Source organism: Hemitrygon akajei, chromosome 2 (assembly GCF_048418815.1).
Source record: "Hemitrygon akajei chromosome 2, sHemAka1.3, whole genome shotgun sequence".
Classification (NCBI taxonomy): domain Eukaryota; kingdom Metazoa; phylum Chordata; class Chondrichthyes; order Myliobatiformes; family Dasyatidae; genus Hemitrygon; species Hemitrygon akajei.
In genome coordinates, this window is record NC_133125.1 from 170,057,952 (window position 1) to 170,069,303 (window position 11,352).

At 44.4% G+C, this 11,352-nt stretch overlaps 1 protein-coding gene across 2 annotated transcripts; it reads right to left on the reverse strand.

The window, feature by feature from the left end:
* Positions 1 to 430: 430 nt before the first annotated feature.
* Positions 431 to 2,363, reverse strand: LOC140738034 (uncharacterized). 2 transcript variants are annotated; one of them, XR_012101288.1, is made up of 2 exons: positions 1,661 to 1,798; positions 431 to 949 (listed from the first exon to the last, which is right to left on the reverse strand). XR_012101288.1 is itself a non-coding variant. In XM_073065017.1 (2 exons), the coding sequence occupies exons 1-2, from the start codon at positions 2,346 to 2,348 to the stop codon at positions 614 to 616; spliced, it is 846 nt and encodes a 281-aa protein (XP_072921118.1). In that variant the 5' UTR covers positions 2,349 to 2,363; the 3' UTR covers positions 431 to 613. The 2 variants fall into 2 exon arrangements, 1 of the variants encoding a protein (XP_072921118.1); XM_073065017.1 differs by lacking the exon at positions 1,661 to 1,798 and adding an exon at positions 1,839 to 2,363.
* Positions 2,364 to 11,352: the final 8,989 nt, after the last annotated feature.

The following is an 11,352-nucleotide window of genomic DNA, read 5'->3' on the forward strand; positions in this document are numbered from 1 at the left end:
TTTCCATCACCTGCAGACTTCCTCGTGTTTGCAACAGAGTTTTATAACTTTATAACATTTGACTCAGGACTTGGTTCTGTCAATTTGTTATCGGTGGTCATCTCGTTCTCTCTTTCACTCTAAACACTCTAAATCGGGAGCAAGGGTAGCGACAGACTCCTCAAGTCTGCCCCGCTGTTCAATATGATCGTGGCTGATATGCCCCAGGCATCAAACACTCTTCTGTTCCAAATCCCCTAATCTTCAATTTGTCCTTCTGCCAAATATTCACCTATTTTCCACTTAAATATATCAATTTCCTCGGCCTCTTGTTTAATCTCTATGCCCGAGAACAGCAAGGGCCCCACCAACTTGCGCATCATACTGTTGTGGCGTGTTAGCTGTGACTTTACAATCCCCCCGCCCCCCTCCCCCCCCCCCGGTTGTGCGCTCTAACTCGTGGCCTTTAGTGAGAAAAGTCAGGCTGGTATCCATACTCTTGAGTTATAACTTTTTAGTTTCGGGTTTCTGTTTTGTTACAGTTGTTTCAGTCTCCAGTTTTGATCAGGCAGTGTTGCGAATGGAAATGCTGCCCTGGTTGAGTTGTAGTCATCTAGTGACCTATCGGGGGCAGCTAATGGACAGACATCATTAGGATGGCGTTTGGATTAGGATTGAGATCAGCTGCATCGTCCTCATTACCCGGTGGTGTATTAGATTGCTGAACATTCCGCACAGGTTTACCGAGTTTCAGGTTACCAATGACCTGTTTGGCTGATTCTTCTGCAAATTCCTTTGCTTCCTTTTCCAATTCTTCCTTCGTCTTGGTCCGTTTCTCCTTCTCCAGCATTTTCTGATATTTTGCTTCGTAATATCTCTCCACAGTGCAATCGCCACACTTCCACGCAGGAAGGAAGTAAAGAAGTACCAGCAGAGTCACGGTCGCCGCCAGCAAAATGGCTCCAATCATCTGTTGGGATTGAAAAAAAGACGCTAAGAGACAGAAGCAGACACATATCTTTACGTCTGTTGTTCAATAAGATCAAGTTTACTTTTTTAATGACGTCACCTTCGACCGTTCAGCAAGATCATGAATTTTTCCACTAATCAGGTCACCTTTTACCTCAGTACCTCTTTTCTCGCCCCGTAACGTCTGCGGCTATTCTGATGACATAAACAGGTAAACAAACAAATAGATGAATAAATGAATAAAAATACGCAAATACGTTTGATAAATAAAAACAAATACAGGCATAAATAGACAAACAAACAGTAATTTAATCAACTAAGAAATATATAAATAAATAGTAATAAATAAGTAAACAAATAAATATGTAGATAAATGGAGAAATAAGTAAATAAATGACTAAATAGACAACAGACAGACAGAGGGATAGGTGATTGATAACCAGTTCAATAAATAAGCTGATTTATTTCTGTACCAGAGATCGTGCACTGAAGCATCAGAAGACGGACAATCATAGCACCGCTGAATACAAGAACGAGACCATCGTCCACCCACCTGGTCAATGCCATCAACCTAAAGCTATTTGCTCGCACTTAGTCCGTCTGCCACTATTCGGTTCAGATACAATGGGCTACAGTCTAATTGTACGCGCCTTTATCTCGATGTCTTTCTTTTCATTCCATACAATCACCACCCTCTATGTGGAAAACCTACCCATCAGGTCCCTTTGAGCTGAAACCTCTACGCTCCAAGCTCCATTCCAGTTCCAGTTCTGACCGGCTTCCCGGTAATTCGCAGTCGTTATGCAACATTAACAATGCGGGCATATTCGCGGGACCGAGTGCTGTACCGTTACAGTCACAGACTCGAAGCCACAGCTGAAGACACTCACCCGAGACTTGGAGCAATGATCGACCACGTCAGGGGAATTATTACTGCTGCAATAATTTTTGCACGTTTCGCTGTTCGGGTTTTGGACTTTTGAACAGGTATAGTAACTCCCATCCAGAAATACAATGACGATCCATAAGACAGATGGGATCCCTGTTTTCAGCAATGTCATCGTTGCAAAACCACATTGATTCCAGGTGCAGCAGGTCTTACAACAACCGTCGGTCTCACCGCGAGGAAGGGTACAGCCTGGCCCACACTTCAGCACTCTCCGTGAATCCGGATACACGACCAAGCAGAACATATAGAGGATAACTGCGGGCACAGTGAAAACAATCACGGCGTGGGTTGCGTTCCATTCCGGATGACAGGGACATGGACTGATTTTCTCCAACATTTCTTCCAACCCATACAGGACTGCTGCGATCGCACCATTCCCACCGATTTTCAGTACGTTGGAGTAATTCTTCAGAAGGATATCTTTCAATTTTCTGAACGCTTGCAGCGCCATGGGAGTCGAGCACCAGGTCTATTTTAACACTCAGGAAACCCGGCACAGCGATGGGCTGCAGCTTATATTTTAATCGGTTAAACTCCACCCAGTGGGGAAGGAGTTGTCGGCATAACTTTAAAATCAGCACTGACATGCGCACTAGTGTGCCCTGACTGAAGTTCGGCTTGCAATCCGGAACTCTTGTGATAACAAATCCGCAAAGGCGGTGAGTTAAGGTCGCACCTGCCGAGGGAGTCCCAGAAGCAGTCTCTGGTGCTGTGGCTCAGAAGAGCGGAAAGCTGAGAGGACTGAAGTGCTGAACAGAGATTCCATAGTCAGTGGAACTGATACGAGAATCTGCGGGCAGGCTAGAGACACCAGGATGCTATGTTCCCTCCCAGGTGTCAAAGTCAGGGATGCGTCGGATCCGGTGAATGGCATTCTCAAAGGGGAAGATGAGCAACCGAGGGTCTTGGTACATATTGGCATCAATGACATAGGTGGACAAGGTGTGGAGGTCCTGAAAAGAGATTTTAGGGACCGAGGTAGAAAACTGAGAACTGGACCCATGCCACGCGCCAGTGAGGGTAAGAATATGATGACTTGGCAGGTGAATGCGTGGCTGAGCAACTGGTGCAGGGGGCAGGGGTTCCTATTTACGGACCATTGGGATTTGTCCTCTGGTCTTAGACTCTCCAACCATGGGAAACAGCATCTCATCATTCACCCTCGCACGACCTTTCACCATCGGATAGGTTCCAATTAGCACACCGGTCATTCTTCTGAATTCCTGTGAATACAGGGCCAGAGCCATCAGACGCTCTTTGTGTGGCAAACCAGATAGATAGATAGATAGATACTTTATTCATCCCCATGGGGAAATTCAACATTTTTTCCAATGTCCCATACACTTGTTGTAGCAAAACTAATTACATACAATACTTAACTCAGTAAAAATATGATATGCATCTAAATCACTCTCTCAAAAAGCATTAATAATAGCTTTTAAAAAGTTCTTAAGTAGTTTACTTAAATACATTAAATACAATCAACCCCGGCACTTTAACATATCTTACTCCTGGCAGTTGAATTGTAAAGCCTAATGGCATTGGGGAGTATTGACCTCTTCATCCTGTCTGAGGAGCATTGCATCGATAGCAACCTGTCGCTGAAACTGCTTCTCTGTCTCTGGATGGTGCTATGTAGAGGATGTTCAGGGTTTTCCATAATTGACCGTAGCCTACTCAGCGCCCTTCGCTCAGCTACCGATGTTATACTCTCCAGTACTTTGCCCACGACAGAGCCCGCCTTCCTTACCAGCTTATTAAGACGTGAGGCGTCCCTCTTCTTAATGCTGCCTCCCCAACACGCCACCACAAAGAAGAGGGCGCTCTCCACAACTGACCTATAGAACATCTTCAGCATCTCACTACAGACATTGAATGACGCCAACCTTCTAAGGAAGTACAGTCGACTCTGTGCCTTCCTGCACAAGGCATCTATGTTGGCAGTCCAGTCTAGCTTCTCGTCTAACTGTACTCCCAGATACTTGTAGGTCTTACAAGTAGCTCCACACATTCTCCATTAATGATCACTGGCTCCATATGAGGCCTAGATCTCCTAAAGTCCACCACCATCTCCTTGGTCTTGGTGATATTGAGACGCAGGTAGTTTGAGTTGCACCATATCACAAAGTCCTGTATCAGTTTCCTATACTCCTCCTCCTGTAATTTTCGTCAACCGCCTTTGAACCCTCTCCAGTGTCAGCACGTCCTTTCTCAGAGTCCCGACACTGCACACAATACTGCATGTGAAGTCACCCCAATATTTCATGAAGTTCCAACATTACATCCTTGCTTTTATATTCTAGTCCTCTTGAAATTAATCCCAACATCGTATTTGCCTTCCTCAACACAGTCTCAAACTGTAAATTAACCTTTAGGGAATCCTGCACAAGGACCCACAAGACCCTTCATCAGTTATTTTTGTATTTTCTCTTAATTTAGAAAATAACCAACCGTTTCATTCCTTCTACCGAAGTACATGACCATACACTTCCCGACACTATATTCCATCTATCACTTCTTTGCCCATTCTCTTAATCTGTCTATGTCCGCCTGTAGCCTCTCTACCTCTACAAAACTACCTGCCCCTCCACCTATCTTCATATCGTCTGCAAACTTTACCACAAAGCCATCCATTCCATCACCCAAATCATTGACATATAACGTAATAAGAATCTGTCCCAACAAAGATTCCTGTGAAACACTACTAGTCATCAGCAACCAACCAGCAAAGGTTCCCTTTATTCTCACTCTTTGCCTCCTGCCAATCAGCCACTGTTTTATCCTAGAATCGTTCCTGCAATACCATGGTTTCATAGCTTGTTAAGCAGCCTCAGTGTGTCAAAGGCCTTCTGAAAATTCAAGTACACAGCATCAACAGATTCTCCCTTGTCTATTCTGCTTGTTGTTTCTTCAAAGAATTCCAACTGATTTCTCAGGCAATATTTTCTCTTAGAAAAACATGCTGGCAACGGCCTTTATAATCACGTGCCTCCAACTACTGTGAGACCTCATCCTTACTGGTCGACTCCAACATCTTCTCAAACGTTGAGGTCAGACAAACTGACCTGTTGTTTCCATTCTTCTGCCTCTCTCCCTTCTTGAAGAGTGAAGTAAAATTTGCAATTTTCCAGTCTTCCAGAACCATACTAGTATCCAGAGATTTTTCAAAGATCATCACAATGCCTCCAGAATCTCTTCAACCACCTCTTGCAGAAGTCTGGGGTGTACACCATCTGGTCCAGGTGACTTGTCTATCTTCAGACCTTTCAGTTTCCCAAGAATCTTCTCTCTAGTAATGTTAACGTCCCACACCTCATGGCCCCTGACACCTGGAACTTCCACCAAACTGCTAGTGTAATCCACGGTGAAAACTGATGGAAAACACTTATTCAGTTCTTCCGCCATTTCTCTGCCCTCCATTACTACCACTCCAGCGTCCTTCTCTAGCGGTCCAACATCCACTCTTGCCTTCTGATTTACACTGTATGAATCTGCACAAACCTTTGGTATGCTCTTTAATATTATAGGCTAGCTTCCTTTCGTATTCTCTTTACTTTTTAAATGACTTTTTAGTTCATTTCTGTTGGTTTTTGAAAGCTTTTCAATCCTCGAAATTCCTACTGATTTGTGCTCTATCATATACCCTCTCTTTGGCTTATATGTTGGCTTTGGCTTCTCTTGTTGGTCAAGGTTGTGTCACCTTGCCTTTAGAATAGTTCTTCCTCTATGGGATGTTTATGTCCTGTGCTTTCAGAATTGCTTCCAGAATTTCCAGCCATTGCTGCTCTGTGGACATCCCTACTAGGGTTCTTTCCCAATCAATTCTGGTCAACTCCTCTCTCATGCCTCTGTAGTACCCTTCCTCTACTGTATTACTGATACATCTGTCTTTCACTTCTCTTCCTCAAATTTCAGTGTGAACTCGATCATATTATGATCACGTGCTCCCTTAGAGTTATTTTGCCTTAAGCTTGCTAATAAATTGTGGTTCATTGCACAACACCTCATAGAGAATAGTTGATGCCCGAGTGGTTTGAACTACGGGCTGCTCCAAAAAGTCATTTCTTAGGTACTGTAGATATTCCCCTCCTGGAATTCAGCACGAACCTGATTTTCACTAATCTACCAGCATACTGAAATCCACCATGACTACGGTAACATTGTCCTTTTGGCATGCATCTTCTATCTCTCGTTGTAATTTGGGGGCAACATCCTTAGTACTGTTTGGTGCCTTGTATACAACACTGCAACTTTTTACCCTCGCAGTTCCTTAGGTCTATGCACAATGATTCTGAATAGTGCACGCATTCAAATACAACACCTTCAGTCCTATATTCACCCTTTCCGGTTTTGTCCACATTTTACGTTGCAAATCATCCTATTGTCTGAACCTATGCCCTATCAACAGCCCCTCCTCACTACATACTGCCCCTGTTTATAAACCAGCGAACTCATCTTCAATACTATTATCCGCCTTTCCTGCAATACTTCTTGCATTGAAGCATATGGAGCTCAGGGCACTCGTCGCACCATGCTCAACCTTTTAATTCCTAATGAAACCCCCTTTTACCCAGAGTCTCTGGAAATGTGGCTCGTTAGCCCATCGTTAACAACCACTGGATTCTGAGGCAATAAACCTAGGGTGTATAGAACTTTGGTCACCAAAACCATGTTTATGATGAATCTCCCGCCCAAACCCCGGTTTGTGTGAATGCGTGTGATTTCCTGCAATAGCCCATCGGCATGAAATAACTGATCACACACTGCATATAATCATAAGGTTGATATATTTGTGAATGTTAACTTAACCAAAGAGTTAGTAAAGAAAAGAAAGAAAAAAAAGTAACTGGGATTCTAACCAGCAGAGAAAGAAGAAGAATCCGTTGGTGTCTGGTGGTACTATATTTAAAGGTGTTTATTAATAAAAATAAGCAAAACTATATCAATAATACAAATATACATATAAACAAGTTAGCAGTAATAAACCTAAAAGTGTAGGAATAATAATAATCAATAATAAACAAGCTCTATCGATGTCTAGGGGTAAATGAATTGTCATAGAAAAGTATAAAGTTCAGTTCAGTTCATGAGTGCTGATGTAGTTATGGTTGTTGTATTGTAATCGTTGGAGAGAGAGAGAGCAAGCGAGATGTAACAGCTACAGCAGCCAAACCTTCCTTTTGCTTTCTTAATCCGTCGTATCGTTGTGGTCATTCAGTTATGACCTCTCCATCCTTCTGCTAGACCGTTCTTCTGTGGTGGACTCGTCACTCTGGCATGAGTGGACACGCAAGCAAGCCCCCACCGGCCCTGCTTTTACACTGATAGCCTTACTGACCGACCCCCTGGTTCGGTCTTCGAAGCCCCTATCTTTCTTGTGGGTTCCAGCACTCAATCAGTGTTCACTGACGTGTCTGGAGGGTGTCTCTCCAGACCTGTCTTTTTATCCCTACCAACGGGGTCTCAGCTATCCATCAATTCTGAATGACTGTGTCCATCAAATCAGGCCACTCCTGCAATCCACTGAGGAATGTTATTGAGCAAACTATTGTCCTTAGCAGCGAAACAGTAAATAATTCAAAAAGGAGTCACAATACAGTTAATCAGCAATTTCCCCCTCTCTCTTATCTGTCGCAGATGTTCTTGATGTTTTTCGTCTCCCTTTCTCATGGTCAGCATAGCAACAGTAATAGATCGTGGTTCTCGGGGGGGGGGTGGTTAACCTCTGCACCCAATTGTCATCAGGTCTGTTCATCACTCATAACAAAAGCAAGAAGGGTCCCATTATAATCAAACAGTCCAAACGTTCACAGGTTGAGCACAAATCATCCAAAAGCCATATTCACCAACTCCCGCGCCTTGGCTCCATCGAATCCCACATTTCCCACTGGATCGAATCCTACGACCGGTTCTCACCAGCGTCTTCTCTCTTCATCTCCCGCCGAACACAGACTAAGACCCACACCAGTGTCAGGTACAGTCAAAAACCCGTTCCTCCAAAGGGGTTCTTTGGAATGTGGGCCTTCTCCCCCGATTGGATGGAGAGAAAACCCTAACAGTACACCCTAACAGTAACCAACACACTGCTTCTACAGAGAGTCCATTCCATGCAATACACTACAACATTAGCAGTACAAACCTTTACCAAGGCATTACATTAACTCTGTCTGGGGTCTTACCAACATCTGCCTCAACAAATTCTCCAGTAATTATTCTGGCATTCTGGTTCCTACTCCATCCCGCCATCCCCCGCCCCCCCCCCCCACCCCGTAACTCTCGATTAAACTCCACGGTGCAGAATTAACAAACCTTCCTGCTAGAAGATTAGTCCTCCTCCAGATCAGATGCAGACCGTCTTTTCTGTACTGGTCCTACCTTTAATTTCCCCTAAGGGTTCTTTACCTTGAACTCTCTAATCAATTCCAGTTTATTGCACAACACCCCAATCCAGAATAGCTGTCTCTCACCCACATCTCTTCCATTTCGCGCACATCTGCTCTCACACCATCCTTACGCCGCCACTCCAGAGATAGGGTTCTTAATGTCCTCAACTACCACCCCCCCCACTAGCCACGCATTTATCATATACAGTGTCCAGGCCGCAGTGTTGTCTGACCCCCTCTATGCCACCTGGGACACAAACCACATACAACATGGGTGGCAAGGTATTGGAAAGTCAATAACAATCTTCTCCCTGCAAAGCGCCACAGGCAGAATAAGGGGGACGATTACAGTGCCCTGGTTGTCCTGAAACAAACATTGTATTCTGAGCCTTGTCGTTGGGCAAGATACCAAGTTGCTTCAATGTTCAAAAGATGTGCTCTGGGAATTTCTGAACAAATATAGCACTCTCTCTGATTCCTGGGAATCTCTGACCAAATGACCATTCAAAATAGAGAAGTGAATTCAGATTGGAACCGAGAATCTCGTCACACATCTGAAACATGTATATACCCCTGATGTTTCCAGATTTATGTAAAGTTATGCAACACATAACTCAGGTTCCCTGGGTACCGACAACAACAATTGTCGAAGGATCTCTTCCCTCAGTGGTGTCCAACATACAGCCCAACAGTGACACTCTCCACTTTGCTCTGCTACTACTCATTCATTCACAGTATGGAGAGCAGGGCCTTTCGACACATCAGACCATCGACCACCCTTTCTTCCCATGGTACCTACATTATTCCTATATTCTGTTTTTATTTTCCTGTCTACATTGGTAACCAACCAGCCCACAGATTCTGCCATTCACCTACGCAGTTTACAGCGGCCAATTACCTAAAGATTCAACACGTCTTTGGGGTTTGGAATGAAATGGAACACTTCGTCACAGGGTATATGTGAAAGAACCACACGGACAGGACATGGGCTCGAGTTCCAACCCCTGTCTTTGGCTCTATCCTTTGTGCCACTGTGTCAGATATCGTCCAAGGGTTCTCATCTCAGCCACACGGTAGGAGAAGGCACTGGATCAGGCACTTGAAAATATCGGCAGGTCTCCAAATAAAAACTAACACCCTTGGTGTCTCGTAAAATGAGGTGATGCACAACCCACAGTGGAAAAACGGTACAGTTGTATACTGCCTCAAGAATAAACGGAAATAGAAACATAAAAACACAGAAAACTTACAGTACAGCACAGGCCCTTCTGACATCTACTTACTTAGAAATTAACTAAGGCTACCCATAGGCCTCTATTTTTCTAAGCTCCACGTACTTATCCAGGAGTCTCTTAAAAGACTCTACCACTGTCGCCCGCAGACACTCACCACTCTCTGCATAAAAAAAACTTATCCCTGATTTCCCCTCTGTACCTGCTTCCAAGCACCTTAAAACTGTGCCATCTCGTGTCAGCCATTTCAGCCCTGGGAAAGAGCCTCTGACTATCCACACGATCAATGGCTCTCACCATCTTGTACACCTCTATCGGGTCACCTCTCATCCTCCGTCGCTCCAAGGAGAAAAGGCCGAGTTCACTCAACCTACTCTCATAAGGCATGCTCCTCAATCCAGGCAACATCCTTGTAAATCTCCTCTGCACCCTTTCTAAGGCTTCCACATCCTTCCTGTAGTGAGGTGAACAGAACTGAGCACAGTACTTCAAGTGGGGTCTGACCAGCTGTAATATTACCTCTCGGCTCTTAAACTCAATACCACAGTTGATGAAGGCCAATGCACTGTATGCCTTCTTAACCACAGAGTCAATCTGTGCAGCAGCTTTGTGTATCCTATGGACTCTGACCACAAGATCCCTCTGATCTTCCACACTGCCAAGAGTCTTACCATTTATATTATATTCTGCCATCATATTTGACGTACCAAAATGAACCATCTCACACATATCTGGGTTGAACTCCAACAGCCACTTCTCAGCCCAGTTTTGCATCCCATCGATGACCCACTGTAACCTCAGACATCCCTCCACACGACCAACAACACCTCAACCTTTGTGTCATGAGCAAATTTACTAACTCATCCCACCACTTCCTCATCCAGGTCATTTATAAAAATCATGAAGAGAAGGGGTCCCACAACAGATCCCTACGGCACCCCCACTGGCCACTGACCTCCATGCAGAATATGACCTGTCTACAACCACTCTTTGCCTTCTGTGGGCAAGCCAATTCTGGATCCACAAAACAAGGTCCCATTGCATCCCATGACTTGTTACTTTCTCAATAAGCCTTACACAGGGCACCTCATTAAATGCCTTGCTGAAATCCATATACACTACATCTACTCCTCTGCCTTCATCAATGTGTTTAGGCACATCCTCAGAAAATGCAATCAGGCTTGTAAGGCACGACCTGCCTTTGACAAAGCCATGCTGACTATTCCCAATCATAGTATGCCCCCCAAATTTTCATATTGAAGAAAGTCTCAGGTCCATTCTTTCCTGGGTTCTACAATATCCAAACCTCCGGAACTTCCCCCTTTCCCATTAATATATAACCATATATATAACAATCACAGCACGGAAACAGGCCATTCCGGCCCTCCTAGTCCGTGCCGAACTCTTAATCTCACCTAGTCCCACCTACCTGCAATCAGCCCATAACCCTCCACTCCTTTCCTGTCCATATACCTATCCAATTTTACCTTAAATGACACAACTGAACTGGCCTCTACTACTTCTACAGGAAGCTCATTCCACACAGCTATCACTCTCTGAGTAAAGAAATACCCCCTCGTGTTTCCCTTAAACTTTTGCCCCCCTAACTCTCAAATCATGTCCTCTCGTTTGAATCTCCCCTACTCTCAATGGAAACAGCCTATTCACCTCAACTCTATCTATCCCTCTCAACATTTTAAATACCTCGATCAAATCCCCCCTCAACCTTCTACGCTCCAATGAATAGAGACCTAACTTGTTCAACCTTTCTCTGTAACTTAAGTGCTGAAACCCAGGTAACATCCTAGTAAATCGTCTCTGCACTCTCTCTAATTTATTG